The 14820-nt window shown below is 46.8% G+C and overlaps 1 protein-coding gene across 1 annotated transcript; it reads left to right on the forward strand.

Moving 5' to 3' along the window:
* Positions 1–9277, forward strand: CLDN11 (claudin 11). The gene is made up of 3 exons (XM_062499398.1): positions 1–226; positions 2959–3123; positions 9045–9277. Exons 1-3 carry the CDS (start codon positions 1–3, stop codon positions 9275–9277), a joined length of 624 nt encoding a protein of 207 aa, XP_062355382.1.
* The last annotated feature ends 5543 nt before the right edge of the window (positions 9278–14820 follow it).

Here is a 14820-nt window from a genome sequence, read left to right on the forward strand (position 1 = left end):
ATGGTGGCCACCTGCCTGCACCTGGCTGGATTTGTCTGCAGTTTTGTAGGGTGGATCGGGGTGGTTGTGGCCACGGCCACCAACGACTGGGTGGTGACTTGCGGCTACACCATTACCACCTGCAGGAAAATGGATGAGCTGGGATCCAAGGGGCTGTGGGCAGACTGTGTCATGGCAACAGGTCTCTATCACTGCAAGCCCCTCGTGGACATCCTCATACTGCCAGGTGAGTGTGTCCCGTCCTCCCCTTCCACCCCGACGGAGAGCTGAAGCCTTGCCCAGAGCAGCACAGGTGCTGCTGCAGCAGGAGGGGATGGTGAAGCTTCCTCAGCACAGGAGATGGTTCATTAAATGCGCTAAAGAAGGTGAATGACCGCTCTTCACATGATTCTCGTTGATTTACACCTGGTTTTAATCGTACCCAGGTCTTGAGTTTTCTGTGGCTGACTAAAATCCAGTTAATGTTTAATCATTGCTCATAGTAAAATCTCACTGCTCCTTTCACATCGTGTCTCTGGATCGCACTGCAAAATATACAGAGCACACTGAGGTGTAATAGAGCATTTCAAGGGGGTGGAGAACTATTACAAATGTTAAGGCTTGGTTCCTTAAAGTGATTAGGAGCATAATGAATCTTTCAGCATCTGTTATGAATGTAGGAATGGCTTTTAATCTTTCAGAAGATCCTCATTAGTTTTGATGGTCTTGTGCTTCCCACAGGTTCAGAGGCTAGACAGAACTTTTACACAGCAAACTGATTTAACTATATTTAACTTGATGTTTTTAAATGATATTGTAACTTTCATCTAGTTTACTGCAAAGCAAAAATTAAGCAAGGTGTTTAATCAGTCTTAATATATTGTTTGAGCTAAAGTCTTGTGAGGTCTGGTCCCTGTAAGTTTGGTTTGTGAGATTGCCAGTTTCAATCACTGTTCACTCTGTAGCACTCCATTCTGCTGTGTTTTAGATTGCAGCTCCTCTACCATGTCAAAGGTGCCTCTCTCAAAGCTGGCAGGGCAGAAATGACCATTCCTTGTCATTTTCTTTCATGTTTCCTTATTTACTGGCTTAAATTGTTGTGAAAATAATTTCACAAGAGGTTAAAAAGATAATTCCTGAATTTCTCTCTGTTACAGAGCTTGGTCTGTGTCACACAGCACTTAGCAATGTTGGGTCTCTCATTCTCCCTTTCTCTGTGTGTGCTTACTTTTATTTTAGTTAATTTGCGTTCCTTACGGCTACTGTTGTTAAATCTGATCCAGCAGAGAAGACAGAGGAAAGTTTTACCCCAAAGAAACAATGCAACTTAATAAATAAGTGAATGGGTCTTGCAGTACCAGAGACCAAAACTTCCCTCAAGCAGAAGCAAATCACAAACCAGGATGTTTCTGCTTGTAGCCTGCTTGATACCCACAGTTTGGCATGAGAGGGAAATTTATCCTGGTGTGACCAATAGCTGAAATATATTCAGAACCTTTCATTGTCTGAGTAAAGTCCTTTAAATTAATTATTTGTACTGTCATTTACTTGGGATTGATTGCACAGAATTCACACTGGGTGCAGCAATCTCCTCTGTTTGGGGTCTCTTTTTATGCCCAGAACTCATCAAGTAAAAACAAATAAAAAAATTACATTTCCTCTTGAAAAAATAAAGCTAATATTCAATACACGCAGTGTCTGCATTTCCAGAAACAGTAAAATCCTTATTCCTGGTGTTGTACCTGTGTGTCAGTGGGATGTGCTTGAGGCCCCTCTTTGCTGATGCTGGTTGAAGCATCTCGAAATTCCAGGTCTGCATCTGACAGCTTCTTTTTGTCAATAAGAGGGGACAGAGAGCCAGCATACTCACTGTGCTGACACTGTCCTGAAAACTGGGGGAGGTCACCAGTCACTGGGGCAAATCTAACATTTGTCCTTTTCATTTTGCCTGCTAGTAATGACCTGGTATAATTTACTTATATGTAATTTTTGTGTAGTACATATACATTGCATATGAAATATATATTGCAAAATTTAGATATACATATTTATATAAATGTTTTTAAAATCATATATTATGATACAGACACACTCCCAGAGTGGCAGAAATGTGATGGTCCTGCCCAGCACCCCCACAGCCCCTGGTGCCTGTTGTTTCCTGTTGCCTTGTGCACAGGGACAGGTAGGAGAGGAATGGGAGCTGATGAAGTGCCAGGGGATCCTGTGATGTCCATAGGGATCCAGAGGGATAACGTGGCCCTTGGTCATGGCAGCTCAAGCAGCTGTGCAAGGTACAGTCTTCTCCCTAAGGAAGGGCTGTGCCAGTACTCAGCTCAAGCCATGGATTTCCTCTGAGACCCCTCAGCCAGGCTGAGCTCCTGGGATGGAGTGCTGAGGTGTAGCTGTGGGTGAGCAGTGTCCCTCCTTCTCCTCCTTCTCTTCCTCCTCCTTCCAGGTCACCAGTGCTCATTGCCTTGGGGCAGCTGCTGGCAGCATCCCATGGACCTGCACTGTCTGTAGTGGGTCTTCAGTTATTCAACCTTCTAAATGATGGGAGAGTCTTTGAGACTTTAAATTACTGTACTTTAATTTCAAAGATTTAAAATTCTTGCTCTTCAATCAAACTCTCACTATGAAAACATATAGGGAAATCCCTTCCTAGAGAAAATTTCTCCTACTTTCCCTTCCCATATTTTCCAGCCCCATGATTTCTCAGGGTTCCTCTGGGAAGAGCTTGTTTTCCAGGCAGTGCTGTTTGTTTGTTGGAAAACTGAGCCTGCACATCCCATGTTCACACACTCCCCACTGCACTGCAACCTCACTGCCTTATGCCTGGTGCAGACTGAATGTTTACGCAGGGATTAACCCATTTCCCGTACTCCGTGCAAGTCTTGGGTTCTAATCAAACGGGAGCTTTTGTCCAAAGTCTCCTCTTCTTGTGCCAAATAATGAAATCCTCATCCCTTGCCTTGCCCACAGGGTATGTCCAAGCCTGTCGAGCACTGATGATCGCCGCCTCCGTGCTGGGCCTTCCTGCCATCTTCCTGCTGATAACAGTCCTGCCCTGCATCCGCATGGGCCACGAGCCCGGGGCAGCCAAGTACCGGCGGTCCCAGCTGGGAGGGATCCTCATCATCCTCCTGGGTAAGGCACCAGGGAGGGCTGGAGCCCATCCCCTGGCCCTGGACGGTGCAGGCGGGTCGAGCGCGTTCTCCTGGAAGGATCTGTGCAGCCTGGGCAGGCCCTGGAGCTCTCCAGCATTGCTGCAGCCTGTGGGTGGACAAAAGGCGTGGACAGGAGTGGGAAGACAAGGACAGGAGGCAGGGGGTGAAGCAAGGTTGGAGGGAAGGCTGTGAATCCTTCTGGTATGCCTTGTGGAGTCCTCAGGCACGGCTCCTCTCGGAAGGCCCTCGCACACGGGCAGTGCCTGGATCGTGCTGGTTCACTGTGAAAGTGAATTTTGGGAAAGGGTCTAAACTTCCAAGCTACTTATAGGGAAGGCAGAGCCTCCGAATTTTCCCTGGACATGGAGGGAAAATAAGCTGAGGCATGTGGGAAGGGAAGCCCTTACTGAATGGGCCTGTGCAGGGAAGGAGCATGGAGGTGGCACAGACATGGGAAGAGGGATGGCGCTGGCACGGGAAGAGGACTGGCAATGCCCTCTGTGCCTCCCAGCTCCCTCTGCCAGCCTTGCCCTTGGCCTCTGAGCTCTCCTGGGAATTTCTTCCCGTCCTCAGTGCTTGTGGAGGAGATTGTTTTGAGCAGCACAGACTGTGGAGCTCATTGTCCCCCATGCAGCACCTGCATGTTCTTGAGGCCTCGTCATCTCAGAACAGCCTGCGGGGCCTTGTTTTCACCCGTCTGTGGCAGAGGAGGAGGGGAGAGGCAAAGTGGCCTCTTTGTGTGGCTCTGCTGCTTGCTGGCAGCCAGCACTGACATCATGCCCATCTTCTTTCTTCTTCTTCTTTTTTTTCAAGTGGGCACTGAATATAGCTGCACACTTGGAAGGGTTGTCCTCTGGGTGCTCCTTCCATGCAAGTCGTCCCTCCTCCATCAGCTTGTGGTTAGCACAAGTCCATACATTCCAAATCTGAAGGGGTGAGTCCAAGGGGCCCTATTGGTGCCTGCGGAGTTTAAGAACACAACTGGAAGTCCTAATATCAGCTTTATAGTGCCTGTCTAGGGCATCCCAATCGTGAACAGCCATGTTGGAATGTGATCTTCACCCCTGCCCTAGAACAGGGATCTTGAGTCATGTATTTGGGCTTGGAGAAGTGAAAAAAAAAGTGGAAGTTTTCTGTCTGTGAATGAAATTTTAGTGCCAGAGAAGTCTGCTCTGATGGGTTTGCCCTGCCCAGGATGGGGAGGCCCAGCAGAGCTGCACTTTGCCGCAAAAGCCACAAGATTTTGGTTCCAGTCAAGGAGAATTATGCTGCAGGTCAGCCCTGCTTGCATAGCTGCAGATGTGGAGGCAGGAAGACTGTCCCCAAAAATCCCAAAGTGCAAGAGGATGATAGGATCAGCTCACATATGGCAAATTGCAGTGATAGTGTTGGGTACTGTATTAGAACAAGTGAAATCCTTTATGTTGCAAAGTACCACCAGGGGTTGGTGTCCTGTGTGCCACCATCCCATCCCAGTCATGCTGCAGTGAGACATCAGGGAGAACAGATGTGAGGGGAGGATGGAGAGCTGTGGTGCTCCATAAACCAGGTTCCCCTCTGCCTCAGAACATGGTTTCCCAACTAGGTAGATCATGTGAGGAAAGGAAATGGGAGAGATCATGTCTCTCACATTCGTATCACAGAGACATTGGCAGACAAATGCTCTTTGGGTCAGATTTGGACCAGATCTTATTGATTTTTCTCCCGTGTGATCTCTGAGCACCTACAGGTGAATAATTTACTGGTGTTGCTGATGTTGCCCTGAATGATCTGGGCTGGGATCAGCAGCCTGGTCACAATGTTTTAGTCACAATTACAATAATGCTCTTTTTGTCAGATCATAAATGAAGAATAAATAAGCTTCTTTCCTCCTAGGTTGCTTTAAAAAAACTAACAAAAAAAAAAAAAAACAACCCAACAACAACAGAAAAAACAAAACTAAGAGTAAACCAACCCAGATTTACACTTACAAAGCTTATTTTTTTTCAGGCTCATCAGCAAGACAGTCCCTTTGGAAGAAGAGTAATGTAGAGAATTTAGGATTTTGACATTATTTACGCTGATTAATGATCTGTTAGTTGCAAGATGAGGTGCCACCATTCCAGAGCATTTAACAAGCATGGATCAGGCCCTGAAAGATACAATACTGAGTTCAAATCCATTATATTCTAGAAATAACATGTCCTGTCATGTTTTTATTCACCCTCTGGCCACTGAACTCTCACTCATGGTTTTCACAACCTCACAGGCTCCAGCTTTTCTTCTTAGGGAAGAGCAACACCCAGAGCTCTGGTTAAAAGAAAATGACCCCCCCAAAACACTCCCTAATGCAGCAGAAATAGGGTGTGTGGCTGCAAAAAGGGGAGCTGGCCTCATGGCAACCTTCACTTGCTGCTCAGTGAAGGGATGGCAGTTTTTCACTGAAATTTGTTATAAGGGAAAGCAGGAATTGAAACACAGCACAGAGCCAAAAAAAATTATATATATAAAAAGCTGAAAAGTTGCCAGGAAAACAATGGGCTCAGATATTCCATTGATTTTTCTGTTCACTGATAATCACAGGCTGCCAGAGTGTAACCTGTGTGCACGCCCTGCTATTCTGCTGCTGATGTGTTTATGGCTTTGCTTGATCCTATCTGACCAGAGAATTGATTTATGGCTGAAAGCAACCATCAGCAGAGGTTTGCTTTGGGCTGGTATGAAAACATTTCACACTTTGGTGTTGATGGAAAAACCCAGGCCCAGCCTGTGTTGTTGATACTGATTTGGAGGACCCCTTGCTGGTAACCAAGGGGACATTTTTCCCATGGAGGAGAAGGACTCAGACACTGGAAAATAGATTAAATACATGTTAGTGGGAATTGCTACTACAAAATAAGCCATCATGTACTAAATAAAGGATGCTAATGAGTTTTTCTGGGGACTGCATGAGGTTTAGTTGTAAAACCATAGATATCAAGATTAAAAGATTGCCTTGAACCCAGAAAAAAATATGGTATCTATTCTTTTCAACTAAATGCTTTGAAAGAGAAAATCCGTGTGACTTTGAGTCAGCAATTCGGAATAGTTAAATTTAGATGTGAAAGAAAAGTATTCTTTCTTCTGCAGAAAGCCTTTAACTTACTGTTAAGGAATTTGGCAGGGACTCACTGTCCCTTGAGTTAGAACAATCCTGTTCCCTCTCCCCCAGCTCCCCAAGTACCTTCTGTGCTTCTTGTCTCTGTGCATGTCCTTCTGACTCCAACACATCTCTAATGTTGAGTATTAAGGGTTTCAGCTCAGCAGACGTAGCTACTGCAAATCCACAATTAAAAAGACTTGGAAACACTGGGAGCTGGGATATATCCCTGTGGATTCACAGCAATCTGATGGAGCAAGGACGTTCATGCCATGCATGAATGCTGAGAGGATATTTTAGGTAGAGGCAGTGGTTTTACAAGATTGCCTACTCCAGCTGCAAAAAGCAGGCAGGATTACCATGTGTGTCCCAAAACAGGTCTGTTTTCCCAACTAAATTTGTTGCTCTAATATAAAATAATCCTTCTCTTTGCAGACCTTCCTTTATTTTTCTGCTAGACTGTATTGGATACAGCAGGTCTACTGTCAGAAAATTTCTTGTTTAGAGAGAGGTAAAGGGTGTCTCAACACTAGCACAAGAGAAGGGATAACAGCTTCTATCTACACTTCTTTTCCACGTAGGCAGCCATTTTAGAACTTGAAATTTGCCCTAAAACTCCTTTACCAATCTCTTTGTGTTTCTTGTCAAATCACCTTTTTTTCCCCAACCTTTCCCTATGGTACAAGCAGAATAAAATTTGAGCCCACTGAGAGATATTGCAGTTGCTGACTGTCCTTTTCCCATCTCCTCGGAGGATTTACAGCCCAACCTAATCTGTGCAGAGCGATGAAACCCAGTCCTGTCCCAGGGCATTCCTCTTGCTCAGCAAGAGTCACTGGTGACTGATGGCAGCTGGTGGCCTCCGAGGACAGAGAGGTCAAGTGAACCCATGCAAAGTCCTTGGCTTGTGTTTCGCAGCTTTCTGGTATTGTCAGCATTAAAATAAGGTGGTTTTACATGTAGTGGGGCCACATGCACAAGAGATGCCATTGTGTGAGCATCCCTGAGAGCTCTTCTCACCCCAGTGCAAGTGTTTTCTTCGGTCCTGTCTTGTGGGGGAGGGTCTGGAGAGATAAGGCTCTTACAGTCTATAGACAAATATATATATATATATATATATATATATATTTACTGCTGACTGAAAAAGAAAAGATGATTGTATTTTTTTGGACAACAAAGCTACTTTGTTCCCACAGCCCATCAGAATGCTTTGTGGATTCACAACTGATACATTTTTGTTTTAAAGCTTTGGAGGTTCATGAGCAGTTTGCAGGACTACTCCACACGCAGGAGAAATTCTCTTCTCTCATTCCTGCCCTCTCCAAAATTCCTTCCAAAGCTGCGGGGCCCTTCCTTTGAGGAGGCCCAAAATTATTTCTGGCTTTATAAGCATCCTTCAAATGTTCTTCTCTTTTCCATAAGAAAATATTTTCTTTCACAATAACTGCAGCTTTGGGGATGGGTTTTTTGCTGTACCGGCCAGGAGCTGCAGTTTATTCTCTGCTTTAACTAAACAATTTTACCTTTAATCTCACCCCTTTCTTTTTCCCTCTTGCAACCTTAACTTTCTGACACTGCCTCCAGATACCTTTTAACACGGTCGGTGGAAATCTGTAACGCTGCCACGGTCCTGTTATTGTTTTGCTCTGATTCTCTGATAGCCACAAGGATGGAGTTCTGCACAGCTTGTCCCGGAGGCAAGTAAATATTGACAGATTAATTCTTCTCAGATGTACAGGCCATCAAGAAGTATTGTTTTAGGACCTGCTCCTGGGAGGTGATTAACACCATCAACTCCCGTTGCCCTCAGTGCATGTGAGGACTCTTTGGGGACTGTCTCCCTCACATGTCACCTCACAGCACCACTGCAGCTGCCTTCTGGATTTTTGTGGAAAAAAATCCCTATGGAATATCAAGTAAAATGTGAAGCCTACAGTCATTTTTTTGACCCACTGTACTCTCTAGGTAGGATCCTGTTTTTGCTTCTGCAGACTCTTCAGGTCCCATTTTTATGCAATTCAGTAAATATCTGGAGAGCCTTGCTGGGTTTGTCCCCATTTCTTGATAGAAATTTTCCACAGGGAAGTAGAATTTGTTTTCCAGAGCTGAGAGACATTTCCTTTTCCATGAAAAAACTCCAGCAATGCCTAACTGCTGCTTATTTGGTCCCTGCTCATTTTCTGTTCGTATTTCATAAACCCCACGCTGTGTTAGAATGCTGGGATGTTTTAGTAATGTTTATGTGACCACTCAGTAGAAGAGTGACACGGCCTGAGGACACAGAACATAAGTCCATGTGGAAATGGCAATTTAAACCAGTTCACACTGGTCCACAGGTTTATTCTCTCACTGATCCATATGGTTTACATGGCCTTGCTTCATACCTAATCTATTCCTAATTCTACAGGTCTTCAGAACATCAGTTTCAGGGATGACTCTCATTTTTCCCTCTTAAAGGTATTTCTAGGGAACAAATCTGTTTCCCTTCTAAGAAATATATTGTACTGTGTCAGGCAGCAGATGTTTTTCCTCCTTGTTGGTTCCTGAGAGAGATGGCCGTTCTCTCTCCATCTCTCACCCCTGAGGCTCCCATGTTGCCTCCTGCATGAGATCTCTTGGACCCAGCCCCGATGCCGCTGCTTCTGGGTGCCACCATGGGACGGGAAGGGAGGAGGGATGGCTTTCCTCTCTGTCCCCAGACGCGTGTGTCCCACGGCGGGGTGACACTGGCGTCACTCCCTCCAGTTCAGAGCCCTAACACTGTCCTTTCCCTCTGTCCCCAGCCATGTGCGGTGTCGTGGCCACCATCTGGTTCCCGGTGTGCGCCCACCGCGAGACCACCATCATGAGCTTCGGCTACTCGCTGTACACGGGCTGGATCGGCTCTGCCCTCTGCCTCTTTGGTGGCTGTGTCATTGTGTGCTGCTCGGGAGACGCGCAGACCTTCGGCGAGAACCGCTTCTACTACGGCTCGGGGTCCAGCTCGCCCACCCATGCCAAGAGCGCTCACGTGTAGACGCCCCAGGGATGCCCTGCTGCTGCTGTCGGATGCTTTGGCTGGTGGGTTCATGTGCCCTGGCTTTGCTTCTGCTGTCAGGCTCCCAGGGGGAGATTTAAAAAAGCAGCACAAAAGTCTGGTAGTTTGAAGCGTTATTCTCCCCGTCTCTTCCCCTCCTTTCTCTAGAAAGACAGCTCCAGCCAGCCCTACCTCTTGGTCCTCACAATTTTGTCCCAACCACCTGCCCCATCTTCTTGCAGCCGGGATGGTTTGGGGTTGCGGTGTGTGTTTTAGGGATTTTAGTCTATCTTCTAGCTCCCCTGATTGTAGGAGAGTTTAAAGCAATAAAACAGAAATGAGAGATACTTTCCCATTGTTAGGAGGACTCTGACAGCTTCTTCCCCATCCTCACTGTTTGATTTCCCCCGCTCAAGGTCACAGCTCTGGCGGGGCTGGGGAGAGAGGATAGGGAGGACGGCTATCCTCTCCCACTGGGCAAATGTTTCTCTTTTGGAACAAGAGGAGGGGATTTTTCTGCCTTTCTCTGTAAATACTTTTGTATGAGTCTGATCATTTCAGTAACAGTATTTCCCCCACCCCCACAGTCATCAGTATGAAGGAAACTGAACCCAAAGGTCCTAATGACATGGTAGATAACAGTGCCTTTTAAAATAGTTATAAATGACTTTGGGGGCTCTAATCCCTGCCCTCTGGTTTAGTTTATTTCTTTTTTTTTTTTTTCTTTTGTACAGATCAGCTACTAAAAATGTATTTTTACATTTTTTTTAAACTTTTTTTTTCTTCCTCTAAGTTTGTGTTCCATCTTGCCTCGTAAAAGCAGCACATTTTAACATGTAGTATAATGTACCTGTTACAATACACTTCTGGTGAGTACTGATGATGCCTTTGTACTTTCAGTGAAATACTGTACAATAAATAACAGAGTACCTGCAAACCTTGACCTTTTTTTTCCCCCTTCTTTTCTGTATGTTTCCATGGCCAGTTTTTCCATTATGGGGATTTGCCAATGATTTTGAAGATTTTCTTTTCTACAGCAGTTCAGGATGAACAATTCTGCTCTGCTGTAGCACTAAATGAAGGATATTTAAAACATGAGTAATCTTCCTGCATGGGACTGTCCATTATCTTATCCTTTGGTTCTTTCAATGGTCCTAGTAGCAGCTTGTACCCGTGGTAGCCACTTGTGGGTTTCTTTATATTGGGAAGAATTAGAAAGCCCCTGAAGTGGTGGAAATGACCCTGAGCACTGTGCAGTTGAGACCTCATGTTGCTGAAAGTTCTCTCAACTAAAGCAGGAGTCTGATCTGGGATCATAGCTCTGATTAAAACTGTGTAAGATCAAGATCTAACTCAGATCTTACCAGAGGCTGTAGCAATTTAATTACACTTACACAAAATCCCATCCGTTCCCAGAGATGATAACTCAGTTCAAACAATTTGTGTGAGCCAAGAGAAGGACAAGAGGAATAGCTGCTGCTCAGACATGGGCAGAAGAAGAGCCCCAGTGGAAGGGCAGGAGAAGGGTCTGAGCAACCAAATTTTTTTGGGTGATGAATAATGGGAAATCAAGGCTGTTGGTCAAGCCTCGTGCATACTGGACTGTCCTTGGTCTGCTTCAGCTGGCAAAACCCAACTGAGAGACTCGGCCACGGGCAAGGATGCTGCAGCTCCCACCTCTCCCCTCCTGCACGTGGGAAGCTGGAGCATTTGCAAGGAGCCAGAGGGAGGCTGGCTGTGCTCCACGAGGTCCCTTTGCCTGCCTGGCTCAGGGATGGGCAGCAGCCCGAGCATCTGCCTTTCACACCGAGCAGCCTTGAACGCGGCTCTGTTGTGGGAGCTGTGCATCGCTGCGCAATGTCCCCAGGGCGGGCGGCGGGCGGTGGCAGGACACTTGTGCCCATGACATCACAGGCAGGGCACAGACAGTTGTTGTACAGCCGGAGGACGCTGTCAGTGCTGCCATTGATGTGCGGGTGCCCCGGGCGGAGGGGGGCACAGACGTGCCAGCTTGTGCAGGCTGCCCGGGGATTGTGGATTGTGCCCGCGGGTTTACCCTCCTAACCCCGGCACCGACTGCGGCGTGGGACACCTCGGAGCAGAAATCTGATGGAATGCTGCCTGCAAGCAGCCCTGGAGCAAACTGGGAGGGAAAAGCGCAGGAACGCCTGTGTCGGATGCCCGGAGGAGAGTTTTGGTGCTGCGGGAGGTGCATGACCTGACTGGGAACGAGCCCTGCCAGGAAGCGCTTAGGAGATTTTTTTATGCCCACACCTTTAGGATGCACCTTGTCCCTTCCAATCTCACCCATTCCGTGATCCTCATGTACGTGGTGCTGGGGACCCTTGGCAGGGGATGGTGCTGGGGCTCTGTGTGCTCTGCCCATAGCCACAGGTTATCAGTATCCGACCCCAAATCCAGCTCTTAAAAGGTCCTGAGGGTACTGCTTAGAGGAAGGAAGGAGTTTTATTTCAAGGAGGAAAATTAAAAACCAAACAAAGCAAAGGAACCCCGCAGCAGCTGCAGGGAAAAATGTACATCTGCAACTATGGGGTGAGAGGAGCTGGGGGGGTCAAGAATGTGATGGGGTATTAGCGCTGGCACCACAGAGCGGAAGTATTCTGAGGAAACACAAAGAACATTAAATTCTTCTAGTTGTTAAAGGTTCAGAGCTGAAACACCTGCTTTGTCCCCCGCCAAAACACCCTGCTCCCCTGTGGGGCTCTCTTGGTCTGGATTTGCCATGGCGCTGTTGGCTCATGAAAGCTTTTAGTGCTCATTTGCTGACCCAAAGCCTCAAAATAGAATCAAATATAACAAAAAACTGTTCCACACCTTTCCTAACACCAAGCATGGAGAGGTGGCTGTGAGCCATGGTGGTCACCCCAGGGTGGAGGTGATGGTCCCTGATGCCCAGCAGAGCTCTCCCCAGCTCCCCCAGCACCAGCTGGAGCTCTTCATCCCATCCCCATGATGGGATGAGTACATGGCAGGCTCCCCACTCCCCAGATAACAGGGAAAGCAGGAAGGAGCCTTTGGGGGCCACACTGGTGGCCATGAGCACCCCAAAAGGGACAGGCAGCTGTGTCTGCCTCTCCACAGCCCTGCTGTCCACTCAGGGAGGGGACAGTGCTGTGACACCCCAGTTCCCCCAAGGAAAGGTGAGTGCCAGCAGATGGGATGGCACTGGTGCACCCCAGGTCTTTGCACTACAATAGTCAACCTGTGGTCATTAGCTTTAGGTTTTTTCCTTCCTTTTTTTTTTTTTATTGTGTAAACAGATAACCATTTTCTCTCGCAACACTGCAAGTAAATAACAAATTCAGCCCGCTGAAATGGATCTTCTAAAATAGAATTTTTGAATCACTAAAAGCAAGGTTTTGTTAATCTCTAGCTTCAATTTAGCACTGAAAAAATATCAGAACTTCAGGTACTGATTGGCTTAACAAAATTTACACGGGATTCTTTTTATTATTACTTTTTGGTTTAGTCTTTCATTTAAAAGATTTACATTACTATGGAAACTAATTCTAAGACACATTTGTCTCTGGCTCTCTTTACAAATCCCTTAGTTCCTCTTTGATTTTTAAATGTAAAGGCACACAATAAAGCTTTATGCATTTATTAAAATATACAGATTTTGGTAAATTTAGATTTTCTTTTCTTAATATCTTGATTATATATATGTATTATATGTATAGTTGTCAACAACACAGTCATTTGAAAATAAAAAATCACTCCATAACATATCTGCATATTTTTTTTCTTTCTCATGACACATTACAAGACCCCATTGTACAATGCACCAATGGGTTTCTGGAAACCACCAAAAAAAAAAAAAAAGATGGATAGAACAAACAGCTTTTAACAAATACACCAACTTCATATCAGAACTGCAGAGAATTGTTACACCAGAAAGTACCATCTGTAAAAAAAAAAAAAAAAAAAAAAAGCAACATATACATCAGTAAGACCAAACAAAACAAAATGAAGGTCATTTACAAGCTGAATTTACAACATCCCATGTTGTTGGGGTGCAATTTTGCTGCCATGTGGAGGATGCCAAAGTGCTGGGCCTCGGACCAAGGGGTCGTGACCATGTAGAGTGAATTTGTGGAGGGGCTGAGATCTTACAGAGTCGGCCTGGAAGGTTTGAGGTATTTATGCTCCATCTTTGCAATGTATTTGGTGCCTCAGGGCATGTGCCCCGTGGAGGGCAGGCAGGCATGGAGGGGCTTTGTGCCTCTCACCAGAGATGGGAGCAGGATGGTCCCAGTCTGCCATGTCCCCCTGACGGCTCAGGAATGTGAAAACCTCCCTCAGGGCACTCTGGGAAAAGCTGGAGTTGGGGTTACAGCAAAACAAGCACTTGCACCCCTTCCCAGACCCCTGGCCACAATGCCCAGAGGTGATGGACACACCTGGACATTTTGCCTTCTCAACATTTGCTCATGCTCACTGAAGAGCTCAGTGCTCTTACAAGAGACATCACATGAGTTCCCAGAGGCTGAATCCACAACTCTCCCAGGAACTACCACCCAGAAGAGGGAGCAGGGGTCCTGTAAACCAGCCCTTGGCCACTGGCAAACCCCCAAGACCTGTGGCTTGGTCACCTTCTCCTTAAACACCTCTGTTGGGTGGGATGTGGTTGGCTCAGGAGGAGGGTACAGCTCCCACTCCCATCACACGAGGGCTGGCAGCAGCCCATCCACATCCAACAGTGCCATGGCACCAAACGCTGTTCCCTGGTGGTCCAGAATGGGGCACAACCATCCTGCCCCAGCACTTCCCCAGGAAGAGGAAGGAGGATGGGTGAATGGGAATGAGGGCAGCCAAAAGGCTGCTCAGACCCAATGAAGAAGTTTCTATGGACACCAAAGAGCAAGGGGTCAAGCCCTTGTCAAATTATAGAGCATGACTAGAGCGGACATGACAATAGACACTGGTACTGGTAACTGCTCCATAGCAAGAGATTAAGGCTGCAAGAAGAACGGGCTTCAACTCAGCAGGATGCTTGGGCATGAGTTTGTGGCTGGGCAGATGCCCAAATACCGTGTGGAAGCAGGACGAAAACGACTGCCTTGAATATGGTATAGTACAAGAGCTGGTAGGAAGATAGCATCAGTCTTTCTCCCCGGAAACATAAAGCCAGACCTGCAAGGTGCCATCTGTCCTGGGCACTTCTAAGGCATCAAGGAGGAGAGCAGCCAAGCATGGGTGAGTAGTGACCGTCACAAGAAGAGCTCAGCACCGCCGCAGAGATTTCCTGAGCTGGCCCGTGAGCGGTACACGTTGCAACAGCTTTTCAGTGGGACACACTCAGGATTTCTGCTTGTAGTAGCCTGGTAGGGGTGGACAGCAGGAGCTGATGCCAGAGCAAAGCTTGTAAGTCCTTTAGCCAAATCCTCACTTCCACCCTGAAGCTGCTGCAGAGGCCAAACTTCCCTTGGCTTGCCTGGAGAAGTCCAGGTTCAGATCTGCAGAACTGGATGCTCTTTTCCACAGGGAAAATGACTGTAGTTTATCACTGTTTGGGACAGGAG

This window comes from Cinclus cinclus, chromosome 10 (genome assembly GCF_963662255.1).
Source record: "Cinclus cinclus chromosome 10, bCinCin1.1, whole genome shotgun sequence".
NCBI classification, from domain to species: domain Eukaryota; kingdom Metazoa; phylum Chordata; class Aves; order Passeriformes; family Cinclidae; genus Cinclus; species Cinclus cinclus.

Bases quoted from the DNA above. Each gene is read 5' to 3' on its own strand.
- CLDN11 (XM_062499398.1), top strand. From the start codon at position 1: ATGGTGGCCACCTGCCTGCACCTGGCTGGATTTGTCTGCAGTTTTGTA. The intron at 227-2,958 runs GTGAGTGTGTCC...CCTTGCCCACAG, and splicing joins GGACATCCTCATACTGCCAG to GGTATGTCCAAGCCTGTCGA. The intron at 3,124-9,044 runs GTAAGGCACCAG...CTCTGTCCCCAG, and splicing joins GATCCTCATCATCCTCCTGG to CCATGTGCGGTGTCGTGGCC.